This window comes from Enhydra lutris, unplaced genomic scaffold (genome assembly GCF_002288905.1).
Source record: "Enhydra lutris kenyoni isolate GAN:26980312 unplaced genomic scaffold, ASM228890v2 scaffoldscaffold31, whole genome shotgun sequence".
NCBI classification, from domain to species: domain Eukaryota; kingdom Metazoa; phylum Chordata; class Mammalia; order Carnivora; family Mustelidae; genus Enhydra; species Enhydra lutris.
The window spans coordinates 3062440-3075827 of record NW_019154115.1 but is presented as its reverse complement, the minus strand read 5'-3'; the positions used below and the strand labels follow the sequence as shown (position 1 = coordinate 3075827).

The window sequence follows — 13388 nt, the reverse complement described above, 5'->3', positions numbered from 1 at the left end:
CTAAAGGGCATCACAGCATGTATGCGTGTCTGTCTGCCTGTGGTTCTCTTGTGGCCCTTTTGAGTGTGAGCTGCATCTGGAAGGTTGCTCCAGGTTGTGGCTCCTCTTTTTTGGGACTGGTGCTGTTCCCGTGTCCCTCAGCTCTGTCCCAGAGGGCCTCAGTGGCTCGCCAGGGCTTGAATGCTCTGAGGAGGTAGTTTTTACGCTGTACCCAGGTCTCTAGGTTATCTGCAGGCAGCAAGGGGAGAGTCCTTCCTTACCCAGCATACTGTGACCCAAAGACCCTCCTCTCTGAAGCTCCCTGGCCTTGGCTTTGCCAACTGCTCCTGCCCCTCTGTCTCCCACCTTTTAGGCACTTGCCCTGAACTTGAACCTGAGCACCCCCCTCCCACTCTCACCTTCATCCTGGAGCCCCCTTCCTCATTCTACACTTCTATAACTCTGGAAAATCTCCTTCCAAGGCCTCCCTTAGACCTCCATGGGCTGCCCTCCGCCCCCGCCCCCCCCACCCCGTCTCCAACCAAGATGCTCCCCAAGTTTGACCACCATCAACTGCCTGTGACTGCCCCTCACCCCACATGCCTCACCCGTCCCCAAGCCAGCACCTCCTCTCCCCCACTGGGGGCATGAGTCTCTTCCCTGTCCCCCAAGGCCGCAGATGATGACTCCTCCCCCTCCACCCCTTCTTCCTCCTCCCTCCTGCAGCCCCGCCCTCATCTCTGTGCCCAACTGCCTCTGCTGGCTCCGGTCCCTCCCTCGTGGCCTGGCTCACAGCACCTGGCCTGCATGCCCCTGGGACACCAGGGGGTACTTATCACACACACACACACCCCTGCCTTGCAGTTTATGCCTTTCAGTGACTTTCCAGGACAAGTCCAAACCCCTGAGATGAGCCTTCAAGATCCTCTTCTGGGGGCGCCTGGGTGGCTCAGTGGGTTGAGGCCTCTGCCTTCGGCTCGGGTCGTGGTCCCAGGGTCCTGGGATTGAGCCCTGAATCGGGCTCTCTGCTCAGCAGGGAGCCTGCTTCCTCCTCTCTCTCTCTCTGCCTGCCTCTCCGCCTGCTTGTGATCTCTGTCTGTTAAATAAATAAATAAAATCTTAAAAAAAAAAAAAGATCCTCTTCTGTTCCCCTTGCCCCTTCTCCAGCCACACCCCTACACTCTCCTCCCTGTCCCCTGCTTGCCAGAAATCCCCCTGCTCTGTTCCTCATTGCACGCTCACCTCCCTTCCTTTGCCACAGTGTCTCCTCTGCCCAGAGAACCCCCACCCCTACCCCCAGGTAACACCTACCCATCCATCCTCAAGAGTCAGCTGGGATTATTACCTCCTCCAGGAAGCCTTCCTGCCCGCAGCCTGGGTTAAGAGCCTCCTCTGAGCTCCCCTGTATCACAGGCACTTCCTGCCATCTCCTCTGTGTAGATGGGAAACCACTGCAGCAGGGAGGGACAGTGGGGGCTCCTCTGTGCTCCCCGGCCCCAGCATGGAACAGATATGGCGCACAGTGGAGCTCAGCAAGTGTTGGCTGCCTGCATGTTTATCTAGCTGTCGCTTTCTAACTGCGTCTCTGTGACTTTGGGCATTTAGACAACGAGGATCTAGAAGCATTTCTGGTCAACATAATTGTTCGGAGCTCCAGATGTATTGAACACCTCCACTTGGGTGAGATAACCTCGGATTCCCCTGTAAGAACTTCTTGAGGGGGAGGGGTGCAGTAAACTTTCCTTCTTCGGGCTCTTGGGAAAGATCACCACCTTTTATATGATAAGGAGCGTGAGGAGGGGCTGGACGTCAGTTTCTCAGATAATCACACCTCCTGTGCCTGGTCCCCAGCACTACTGTAGTAATGATTTTTTTAAAGCACTCAGAAGGTGGGACGGGGACGGAACTTAGTGTCATCCTCTGTGCCAGGCCCCAGCCCCCCTCACACCCACTAACCCCCTTGGGTTCCCTTGTGTTTGGGCTATATTCACGCTCTGAGATGAAGACCCTGAGGCTTAGAGCACACTGCCACTCTCATAGGCTGGGCAGAGGGACTGTTTGACTCTGGGGTGACCTGATGCTTCTCACCTCCACAGACTCTGAGAGCCAGGGTCCTGTGAGGGATCAGGGGGCGGGGGGGTGTAGTGGGCACTCAGGAGGGTCGGTGTCCCCAGAGGAGGTGATAGCTCAGAAAGGACACAGGGAAGAGGCTGGTATCCTGTCCACCGCCTCCAGAACAGGCTGGGAACTGGGAGGGAAGGAGGGAGGAGGCAGAGAGGCAGAACTACGATGGGGATCTGGGGCATGGTGTCCTGCGTGTTCTCAAGGCTGGGCTGTGACGCAGAGCATGGCCCTGAGTGGAGAGCCTCACCCAGGCTGTGGGGAGAGGTCAAGGCAACCAGCCCGCAGGCCACAGCTCCCCAGCCCGGCCTCCCTGCCCAAGGTTACTGCTCAGCTGTGTAGGTGGGTGAAGCTGAGGAGGGAGGGTAGGTCGATGGGCAGACACCCCTCAGTGTCCTCTAGATAGGGGGCGCTAGCCAGGGCAAACACTGAGGGAGGTAAGCCAGGATCCTCCCTCCTCCAGGGGAGACCTCACCCCCAGACAGCAGCCAGGCCCCGGTGGTATATAGGGCTAATCTGCAAGGGCCAAAGTCCCAAAGGACTCACAGCCCTCCCTCCAGAAGGGGCCACCTGGCTGAGGCTGGGACACCCCACTTCACCAGCAGTCATGCTCTCTCTCCACCTCTTTATCCCTTGCTCTGAGGCTCAGCTCTTTCCATGTGTTGAAGGGGGCTAGAAAGAGAGCCTCGTTCACCCCCAGGACTCCAGGACTGTTCAGAGTTCGAGAACAATGGGATCTTAGAAAGAGTGGGGCCCTGGATGAGAGGAGGGGGCCGTCCCCTGATCCAGCCCCACTCCCTCCACACCCATGTGCGGACGTGCACACACGCACGCGCCCCCCCCACACCATGGACTGTAAAAGAGCCAAGGTCAGGTGTGGGAATAAAGGTTCTCGGCCCAGTGCTCAGCATGGGTGCAGGTGTGAAGGGGGATATGAGACAGTGTGCTGGAGGGTCAGGGTGGCTCTCATGCCTGTGGGAGCCTCAATGCCAGGCCTCTGAGTTGACACAGAACTGGGAGGAAGCTGCTGCAAACCTCAGGAGCTCAACTGGGAACCACAGCCTGCCTGTGGTGAAGATCTCAGCCCTCCGCCCACCCTCCCCACCCCAAAACACAGACTGCTGTGCCCAGGGTTCGGGCGCCCAGCAGAGCACTTCCCTGCCTGGGGTCCTGTCCCCCTCCCCCTCCCTTCGGCAGGGTGCATCTGCAGCTGGGGAGTCAGCACTGGGATCAGGCAGGCTCATTTGAGTCTGCAGTCTTTGCACTGTCCTGGGCCAGCTGTTGGGCGGGGGGGGGGACAGTGAGAGGAGACCATATGCCCACCTCTCCTGATGCAGGGAGACCTGGGCACATCTGGCTCTGTGAACGGCAGATAGGGGAACCCTTTCTTCTACCTCCAACCAGAGACAGCCTTGACCTCGGGGATAAAGGGCAGACTGTGGCCTTGGGGCATCAGGTAGACCCTGGCTACTCCTTGATCAGTGCTACTCAAATTCTATAGATCAGTTGAGCTCCAAATCGAGCAGGACTCATTCTTTCTTCGTCTCTCTGGATTAAGCCCCAGCCTTCCTCAATCAAGGAGGTGTAAGGAGCACAGTTTTGCAAGTAGAATTGGATTCCAGTGCTAGATCCACATTTACAAGCCAGCTGACCTTGGACAGGCCCTCGAAGCCATCAGAGTCCCACAGGATCTTCAGAGGCCTTGTATGGGTCCCTGACAAGGATCAGTGGACGTGCCTGCTGGTCCTCAGAGCGCCCTGCCCAGGGCGGAGCAGACTCTGCCAGGCCCTCCACGAGAGGACTGGAAAGGGCTTCACAGCAGGAAGAGGCTGCCATGAGGGCCTGGGAGCAGCCCCCCACCCCCCACCCCCAGGAGCATCCAAAACTCAGGGCCGAGAAGAACCCAGTATTGTTGAGAGTTGGCAGGGTCCCCGGAGGAGAACCATGTTGTGGAGGCTTCGGGGACTTAAACAGACTTGAGACAGGTTTCATTTATTTTTTAATTCATCAAATGTTTTTAACTCTTTCATGTGACGCACACATGTTCAGATGAATGCACAAAACATAAGTATGTTTGTTGCAGTGATGTGTGTCAGCCCCATGTGTTCCACAGGTCAAGATGTGCGGCACTGCGGGCACCACAAAACTCCCCCGCACTTCCCAGTCACTCCCCCCAGCTCCCCGCGTAGATCTCACACCCTGACTTAACTCCAGTGCTTCAGTTTGCCTGTTTTTTTGTTTTGCTTTGTTTTTTAAAGATTGTATTCATTATCTCAGAAAGAGAAAGAGAGAGAGCATTTGTGCAAGAGAGAGCAGGAGCAGGGGTGGGAAGGACAAAGGGAGAGAAAGAGGGAGAAGCAGACTCCCCTCGGAGCAGGGATCCAACGTGGGTGTGGGGGGGCTCCATCCCAGGACCCTAGGATCAGGCTTGAGCCGAAGGCAGACGCTTAACCGACAGGTGCCCCAAGTTTGCCAGTTTTGAGCCAAATCTCTATGGAATCATAGGAGAGGTACTTCGTGTCCGGCTTTTCTCTTGCTTGAAGTTATTGTGTGAGAGCTTCCTCTCTGTGGTTTCATGTCAATGGCACTCATTGATTTCTACTGCTGCCTACATCCCGTTGTATGCGTATGTCTCCGTTCAACTGTGATGGGCATATGTGTGATTTCCGTTTGGGATTAATACAAATAATGCTTCGGGGAATATTCCCACACCTGCTTCTTGATGCGTGGATTGCCCACGTTGGTGCTGAATACACACCCAGGCGTGTAAACTGCAGGATCGTTGGCTACATTCAACCTGAATACTGTCCAGCAGGCAGGGGTTCTTCAAAGTGATGGTGGCCCTTTAGGGTCCCCCAGCAGTGAAGAAGAGTTCCACATGTTCCACACCCTCACCCACCTTTGACACAGTCAGGATTGTTTTGTTCTGTTTTTGTCATTGCAGTGGGTATATAGTAGTATCTCACTGTGGCTTTAAATGACTAATGAGTGTGGGCACCAATTCACATGCTTATTGACTTATTCTGTTGGCGCCCGTTCAAATCTCTTGTCCATCATGCTCTTCAGTGGTCTTTTTCTTGCTTCTTCATAGGAGTTATTTTTGTATCTGAATATGAGCCTATTGTCTATCGTGCGTGTTGTAAATATCTCCTACTGGTCTTGCCCACTCACTCCCTTAATAATGTGTTTTCATGAATAGAGGTTCTTAAGTTAAATGGACCACATTTATCAATCCTTTCCATTTTGGCTTGTGCTTTTTGTGTCCTGTTGTTCAAAAGCTTTCCCTCCCCGAAGTTCTTAATGATAGTCTTATCTTTGTCTTTTAGAAGCCTTACTGTTTTACCTTTTACACTTAGATCTCCATCTATCTGGAATTTATTGTTGTTTATGATATGTGATGGCAGTCAACCCTCCCCTTTCCCAAATAGATATCAAACAGACAAAGCACAATTTACTACAATCACAGTCTTATCCCTACAGCCCTTGAATGCCATCCTTGTCATGAACTAAGAGTCCATATACACATGGGTCTATTTCAAGGCTCTCTATTCTGCTTCTTTGGCCTACTTATCAATCTTTGCTCTGATATTACCCTCTTAATTACTGTAACTTTATCATAAGTCTTGATAACTGATAAAGTCAGTCTTCCCAACTGTTCCTCTTCAAAAATATTTTAGCTATACTTGCCTTTTTTATTTCTCACCCATTAATGAATCAGTGTGTCTATTTCTACACACACACACACACACACACACACACACACACGAGTTATGGTTTTGATTGTAAGTGCATTAAATCTATAAATCAATTTTGGGAAGAACTAATTCTTTAAATATTGCGTCTTTCAATCCATGAACATGGTATGTCCCTCAATGTATTTAGATTTAAATTATTTTATATTAGATGAATAATATATGGATATATTCTTATTAGAAATATGAAATCAGGGCACCTGGGTGGCTCATTAGGTTAAGTGCCCAACTCTTGGTTTCAGCTCGGGTCATGATCTCAGGGTCTTGAGATCAAGTCCCTTGTTGGATTCCACACTGGGTGTGAAGTGTGCTTAAGATTCTCTCTCTCCCTCTCCCTCTGCCCCTCCACCCCCCCTAAATTTGTACACTCTCTCCCTCTCTCTCTAAAATATGTAATTTTGTATATTACATTAAAAATATACATAAAATATGCTTTTCCCTTCCCAAACAGAGCAATAGTCAATGTCCTTATATACCTACATTCATGCCCATGCATGAGCCTGCGCACACACAGACATTTTGGATGGGATCATATCAATGTGCTGCATGCTTTTTTAAAATTTAACAACATTGTGCAGACATCTTTCTGCCTGTAGCCAGAGACCAAGTGTAATCCCGGCAGAAGTCTACAGACTGAATGCACTGAGCTTCCTGGAACACTACTCTCACCTGTGTGTGTGCTCCTCTAGGAGACTTACTCCTACAAGCAAAGAAACCCATTCGGAGGCTGCTGTAATTATACAGAGCTAACATAATCCAAGCTGGAACGGGGCTGGGGAAGGGGAAGAGGGATGAATTTCCTTTTCCAAAATAACACGTGCTTCCTCTTGGCAGTCTCCTGGGCCTCCCACACCCATGTTAGGCTTGGGGCTGCCATGGATAGAAGCTACAGGGCCCAGCAGAGGGGTGGCCACCAAGGCAACCCTGTGCTTCACCTGTCAGAAGGATCTGAGGCTCAGAAAGCTGGAAGGGCCTCTCTGGGCTCAGTGACTCAGTGGTCACACTGGGCTTCTGACCAAGGCCTGACTGCAAGGCCCTGTATGTGTGTGTGTGTTTACAGTCTCTAGGCCAAGTCTCTTAGCTAATGATGCTGCCCGAGGACACCAGATGGGCAGATCTAGAGATGCCAAAGCCTGGAACCCAACTGGGGCAGATGCTGGAGAGATGGACCCCACACTGGCACCTGTTAGAGGGAGTCTGGCCAGAAGGCTAGACAGTGGCAGGTGACAAGTGTTGTCTGATGAGTCCCCGCTGTCTGGGAACCCTTCTCCAACCAGCCAGTGGCCCCATGCAGCAGGTTGGAGCCAGTGGCCTAAAGCCAGGCCACGTCCCCAGTCAGCAGGGGGCCCAGGTGGGAGTTGGGGGACAGAGCTCTGCTTCCTGGAAACTTGGGAGCCTGGCTCAGGCGAGGAGCACCCCCCCCACTCCCACATGCCAGGCCTCCAAAGCCTCTGGAGGGACACCGGCCACCAGGGCTTAGCAAACTGCCTGTCTCACTTCCCTCCTCCCCCCCAGCGGCCTTCCTGGCCTCCCATTTTGGGTGCCTCTTTTATATTTCTGTTTAAGAAATTCCCTTTTTAAAACTTTTTATAAATAACAGTAGGAACCTTCTTATTAAAAAACAAATGCCATTCAGGTAACCCATTCATCTCCTACGCATACAGAAGGACAGACGTGAATTTTTTTCCCAAACTAAGATTACACCGATCTTCCTTTTCAGGAAGCTCCTCCTACCATTTCTCAACACACTGTGCAGTTCCTGTGTCAGGGGGCATCTGGAGGGATTGCACAATGCTTAAGAACCCAGACTCCAGCGCCAGAAGGCCTGAGTCTCAGACCCTCTCTCTGCCACTCATTAGTTTTGTGACTGAGTGAGTTACACGCCCCTCTGGGCCTTGGTTTCCCCATCAGTGCGGTGGGGAGGCTGGGTGTGGGGACTCAGTGAGGGAGGGCCTAACCCGAACACACTCGGTGCTCAGTGCACTCCAGATATGATGGCAGTTCTTACTTCTAACCAAAGACAGAGCTCAGCAGCCTGGTCGCTTCTCATACCCTAGATTTTGTAGCTGAATCCCAGCCCTGACCTCGAGTCTTCATCTGGGTCTCCTGGGCCTGCCCGATGTCTCTACCTGGCCCCCAGGTTGGTGGCAGTGCTGGGGCCTGGGCTCAACCCCTAAGCAGCGTTCCTGGGGAGTTCTGAAGGTTCTTCTTTGAGTTCTCAGTGACATGAGTAAGGACAGGGATTAGAGAAAGGGAGAAGGAGAAGTCAGAGAAGTGGCTCGGAGTTAGCCAGGGCCTGGAAACCTGGCCCCGGGTCCTTTCGAGTCTCTGCCACTCAGGGGCTCCCTCACCGGGGGGTGTGAGCCCCAGGTCCCTCCTCATTGGCATCACAAGGAGAGACACGGGCCTTGGGAGAGACCATTGGCATGACTGCTCTCCCATGGCCAGGACGGGTGGAGGCCAAGTCATAACCACCCCGCTAAGGAGTTCCTAAGACTCAAGGGCACAGTCGCTGAATTCCAAGAGGGGGTGCAGATGTGGGGTGGGGGCCCCAGTGGGGCTGGGGACCTGGTTCTGAGCTCTAGAACCCACAGGAGATGAACAACTACCGGAAGGCCATGCAGAAGATGGCAGAGGACATCCTGTCGCTGCGGAAACACACCAGCATGCTGGAGGCAGAGAACCGCATGCTGAGGAGCCAGCTGACTCAGGAGGGAGGGGAGGAGGAGCCGGACAATGGCAACAAAGCCCAGAAGCTGGATGAGGGTATATGGGTCCCTGAGAGCATCCCGGTACCTACCTGAGCCCAGGCTCTGGATTGCGTGCCAGGGTGGTGGGGAGATTTTCCAGCTATGCCTGCTCCTGGACACCAGTGGGGGTCCTCTCCGGGATGGGGAGTGGAGATTCCAGTCCTGTCTCGAGTCCCAGGACTGAGTGACGCCTGCCCCCAGCCCCCAGCTCTGCTGAGCTGGGAAATGCCTCTTCCCTGAGCTAGTCCCACCTCCCCCACCCCCACCTCCACCAGTGTCCATGAAGCAGAAACTGCTGCTGAGTGAGTTGGAGCTGAAGAAACTGAGGGACAGAGTGCAGCATTTGCAGAATGAGCTGATTCGAGTGAGCTGAGGCTGGGGGTTTAGGGGAGAGGGCAGGGGGAGAAGAGGGGAAGGGAACTGGGGGGTGTCCAGAGATGCATCTGGGAGCAGAAGGCTTGGAGGGAAGGTGGCACGGCAATGAAAGACTCAGCAGAGGGGTCTTCCCTCCCCCTCCCCTCTCCCACCATCAGAAGAATGATCGAGAGAAGGAGCTGCTCCTCCTGCACCAGGCTCAGCAGCCACAGGCCGTGCTGCTGAAGCGGTACCAGGACAAGTTGCAGAAGACGAAGGCGCTAGAGGAGACCGTGCGGCACCAGGAGAAGGCAGGTGCCACGGGGAACCAGGCGCCTGGGGCCAGCCCCCAATGGCAAGACAACCCCCAGGCCAGCCCAGCCGTTGTGCTCTGCCCTCCAGGTGATCGAGAAGATGGAGCGGGTGCTGGAGGACCAGCTACGGGACAGGAAGGAGCCCCTGCTCAACAGGCTGCTGGGAAAGCCCACCCTGGGTGAGTCTGCTCCCCAGCTTGTCCCAGCCCTGGGGCCTGGCCTTCCAGAAAAATCGGCTTCAGGAACAGAACTGGGGCCGAGGATGCTAGCCCCCTACTGAAGAAGGCAGTGAGGGGCTCCCAAAGTTCCCCTGGGCTCCCTTCTCCTGCCAAGAAGTCCCTTGGGACATGTGGGGACAGTGTGTGAGCCAGGCTAGAAAGATAGTAGGTCCTGCTCAGACCCGCAGATGGGAATGAGCAAACAGCCCCGACCCCTTCCCAGTACTTCCTCATCTCCCCATGTCTTCAAAGAGTCTGCTTCTACCAAACAAGCAGCACTTGTTTTTTCTCTCCACTGACATTAGCCCAAGCCATCTAGAATGGACAGTCTGAGGTGGCTCTGATGAGGGGGAGAACCAGGTCTTGCAGTGCCAGGCCAGCCCGGGCAGAGGATTTTCCTGAGCCATCTATGAGCCCCACCGGAAACCCCCGTGTGCCCAGCCCTGTGGCTGCTTCACTGCAATGGGTGCACTTCTGAAGACCTTAGGAAAACTGTGCGAGCTGTGGCTGCCTTTCAGGAACCCCAAGGTCATCCCAGAGTGGGATGAGAGAAGGGAAGGCAGCCTAGTGAGGCCAAAGGCCCAGGGAGTGACAATGGCAGGAGGGGGGAGGGGAGGAAAGAGAGAGATGAAGAGTTAAAACTGACCCCGGATCAACGGAGGGGAGTGGTTATGGAGAACACAGGGGTCAGATCCTAAGGAGCCTAGAATGGTGGCCTGAGGTGCTGCGATTTGGCAGCAGGGAGCCATTGAAGGCTTAGGAGCAGAGGAGGGGCAGAGTGGAGCAAAGCCAGCAAAGCACTGGGGCAGATCAGGCAGATCAGGCCAGGGACAGGGGCCAGGAACGCCTGTCTCACGAACAGCTGTGGCCACGTCTGCAGCCTTCCCTGCGCGCTCCGCTTCCGGCCTTCCCCCAGGGTCAACGGGAGAGAACCTGCCTGTGGACTTGTACTCAGTCCTGCTGGCGGAAAACACCAGGCTGCGGGCAGAGCTGGAGAAGAACCGCCACCAGTCGGCCCCCATCATTCTGCAGCAGCAGGCTCTGCCGGTAAGAGCCGCCCACCCAGGCCGGGCCTGGGCCTGCCTGGACAGGCCGCTGGGTGCTCAGCAATCACGCGCAGCACAATCCAAGTTGAAGACCACAGTCAGGAGCTAGGCTTTCCAGGGTCTCCAATGTGCTTGGAGACTGGAGGAGTGCCAGCGCTCAGGCCCACCTCTTTCCTCCTGGGGAACGCGCATGGGTGGGAAAGCTCCACTTTGCCCTCCTCTTGCAGCCTAAGAGAAAGCAAGCCCCTAATGGCCCCTGACCTTTGATCCCTGACCCCTTTGCCACCTGGCTAACCTGCACTTGGACTCCACACCAGCCTCTCTGAGCCTTGGAGAGCACTTTTCCCCCATCCCAGGTCGACCCCAGGGAGTTGGGAGCAGGAGGAGACCTGGCAGAGAGCCTGCAAGAGACAGATGGCCCAGGCCACTCCAAGGGCACAGAGGCCCTGCCCGCACAGGTGGGTGCCCCAGCCCCGTTCCACCTCCAAGGCCGCTGCAGGCATCCCTGCTTTACGCAAACCCAAAGACAAGACATTTGGAATTACAGAAGAGGGGTGGGCAGGGGACAGCGGAGGGCATATCTCTTCATGCCAGGACTTGCAGGAGGTGAGTTCTGTTTGAAAGCACCGCTGATGCGGGGACATCTGGGTAAAGTGCGGGGACATCCGGGTAAAGTGCAGGGACAGGGAAGCCCTCACTTTACGAAAAGACCAAGATTCCTTTCTGTGCGCTGCTGCTGCCTAGTAAGTTTTATATTTAGAAAGTGACATATAACCAAAACTCCATATAACCAAAATCCACGGGAAGAACAGCGGTGACCTGCCACCTCAGGTCTACTTCAGGAACGAGGGTTTGGCCCTGGGTCTGAGGCTTTGCATCGGGGACCTGAGCTGGGAACTCAGACCTGGCTGGTCTCTGCCTCAGCAGCTCCCGGCCTCCTGAGCCTACATGGCGGCAGTCCCCTGTGGCAAACTGGTGTGAGCTTCTGCTTTGCCCGCAGGATCTCCTTGCCAGCACCTCCGACAAGTTCAACCTTCTGGCCAAGCTAGAACGAGCTCAGAGCCGGATCCTATCCCTGGAAAGCCAGGTAGATGACCCAGGCAGGGGTCAGCCAGGCTGGGCGGGCTCACCACTCAGCAGACCCTGACCAGAGTCAGGGTCCAAGTGTGACCAGAGTTGTGGCTCAGTGTGTGCCCAGGGTCAGGGCTCAGTATGTTGTTGGAACTCAGGGAGGGTCCATCTGGGCCTTAATCAGACTGTCACTTGGCCCTCCCCACCCACCCCTGCCTGACGGCTCCAGAAGGTAGCGAGCCCACACGGTCCGGGCTCTGGTTGTCCTGTCTGCAGGGATGGGCCCTGCTTCCCAGCAGGTCCCCCCATCTGTCCCTCTCCGTGTCTGCAGTTAGAGGACTCAGCCCGACGTTGGGGACGCGAGAAGCAGGACTTGGCCATGCGGCTGCAGGAGCAAGAGTACGGCTTGGGGCCCTCCTCGAACTCCGTCATCACTGACCTGCCCGTGAGTGATCTCTCTGGACAAGCTCCGTGGGGTGCAGGCAGCGTGGCTGGCAGCAGCCACCCCCGACCCCAAGTTCCTGGGCCCTGAGAAGAACCGGGGGGACCTGCTCCCCACTGGAAGTCAGAAGACCTACGCTCAGTGTCTGCCCTATTACCATCAGGAGCCCTGGCCTGGTCTCCATACCCCACCTGCCCAAGGAGAATAGAAAGTTCCCCCCGCCCGAGACTACCCGCTTCCCAAGGGTGGGGGTGAGTCAAGGGGACATGGCCGTGGATGAACGGCTGCCCCCGCAGGTCTTTCTGGAAGGCTCTGGTGCTGGCTATGCTTTAGCACTGGGTTTGCTCCCAGGCAGAATCGCCGTGGCCCCACCACACTCCAGGGCCCCTGAGGCTGTCCCGTGAGCACAACTTCTTAGTCCCCATGGTGCTGCCCACCTGCCGGGGATGGGGGGATGGCCCCCGGGAGAAGTGCTGCTGGCTTCATCTGCACAAATAGCTCTGTTCACAGATGCCCTTCCCCCCAAGACCCAGCCCCAGCTCAGCCCCAGACCCCGGAGCCTCCCCGATGGCTCCGGTTCCTGAGCCCGCACGGTTCTGCTCCTTCCGAGGCCCTAGAAAAGGCCTGACGAGGATGGGGAGGTGGGCATCAGGGAACACAGGGCTGCCTTTGCAAACTCTCCTGCTGAGACCTAGGGAGTCTTGGAGAAACTGGGTGGGCCTGCTGCGGTTAAACAGGTTTGGAACCCATAGTGAAGGCATGACCCAGTGTGTTTGGATCCTGTGAGGCCTGGCTTGCCAGGCAAGGTGAACTCTGATGGGTTCCCTCACTGGGGGCAGGGACTTACTCGCCTCCCTTTGCTTTGCATACCACAGAACTCCTTGGCCCATGCCAAGGACCACAGGCGACCCTCAAAGCTGGATCCCCTGATGCCCAGCTTGGAGACTAAGCTCAACAAGCCCTCAAACTCTGAGAAGACCTGAGTCTTAGCAGACCTGAGTAGTTGGAGCAGGGCCCCCTCTCTGTGTGCTGGGGAGTCTCATTCCAACCCCCAGAGGACTGGATTAAATGCCATAAGTCAGTGAACATTCACCTCTTTCCTGGAGTAGGACAGCTGAGGGGGCTACCTTCCTCCTGCCGGAACCCACTCTGAACCCGGGCCCTCCACCACAGCCCTATAGCCTCCTGCCTATCCCAGAAGCTACCATTTTAGGAGAGCCAACAGATTTATCTGTTTCTTGGGAATGGAAAGACTTAAAGCCTTCCTGTGGCAATCAATTACATATTAGTGTGAAGTACCCCCATTAACTGGGCTAGGCTAAGCTAGCAATGTTGCGTCCA

At 55.4% G+C, this 13388-nt stretch overlaps 1 protein-coding gene across 2 annotated transcripts in view; it reads left to right on the top strand.

Annotated features, from left to right (window-relative positions):
• The window catches only part of LOC111153335 (coiled-coil domain containing 33), a 101018-nt gene extending 87913 nt beyond the window's left edge, over window positions 1-13105 (top strand). For both annotated transcript variants that reach the window (XM_022512311.1, XM_022512310.1), the window contains exons 14-21: window positions 8447-8618; window positions 8878-8966; window positions 9136-9267; window positions 9359-9449; window positions 10369-10535; window positions 11535-11621; window positions 11937-12050; window positions 12923-13105. In XM_022512311.1, coding sequence (XP_022368019.1) covers window positions 8447-8618; window positions 8878-8966; window positions 9136-9267; window positions 9359-9449; window positions 10369-10535; window positions 11535-11621; window positions 11937-12050; window positions 12923-13030 — 960 coding nt within the window. In that variant the 3' untranslated portion in view covers window positions 13031-13105. The remainder of the gene's footprint in view (window positions 1-8446; window positions 8619-8877; window positions 8967-9135; window positions 9268-9358; window positions 9450-10368; window positions 10536-11534; window positions 11622-11936; window positions 12051-12922) is intronic.
• The last annotated feature ends 283 nt before the right edge of the window (window positions 13106-13388 follow it).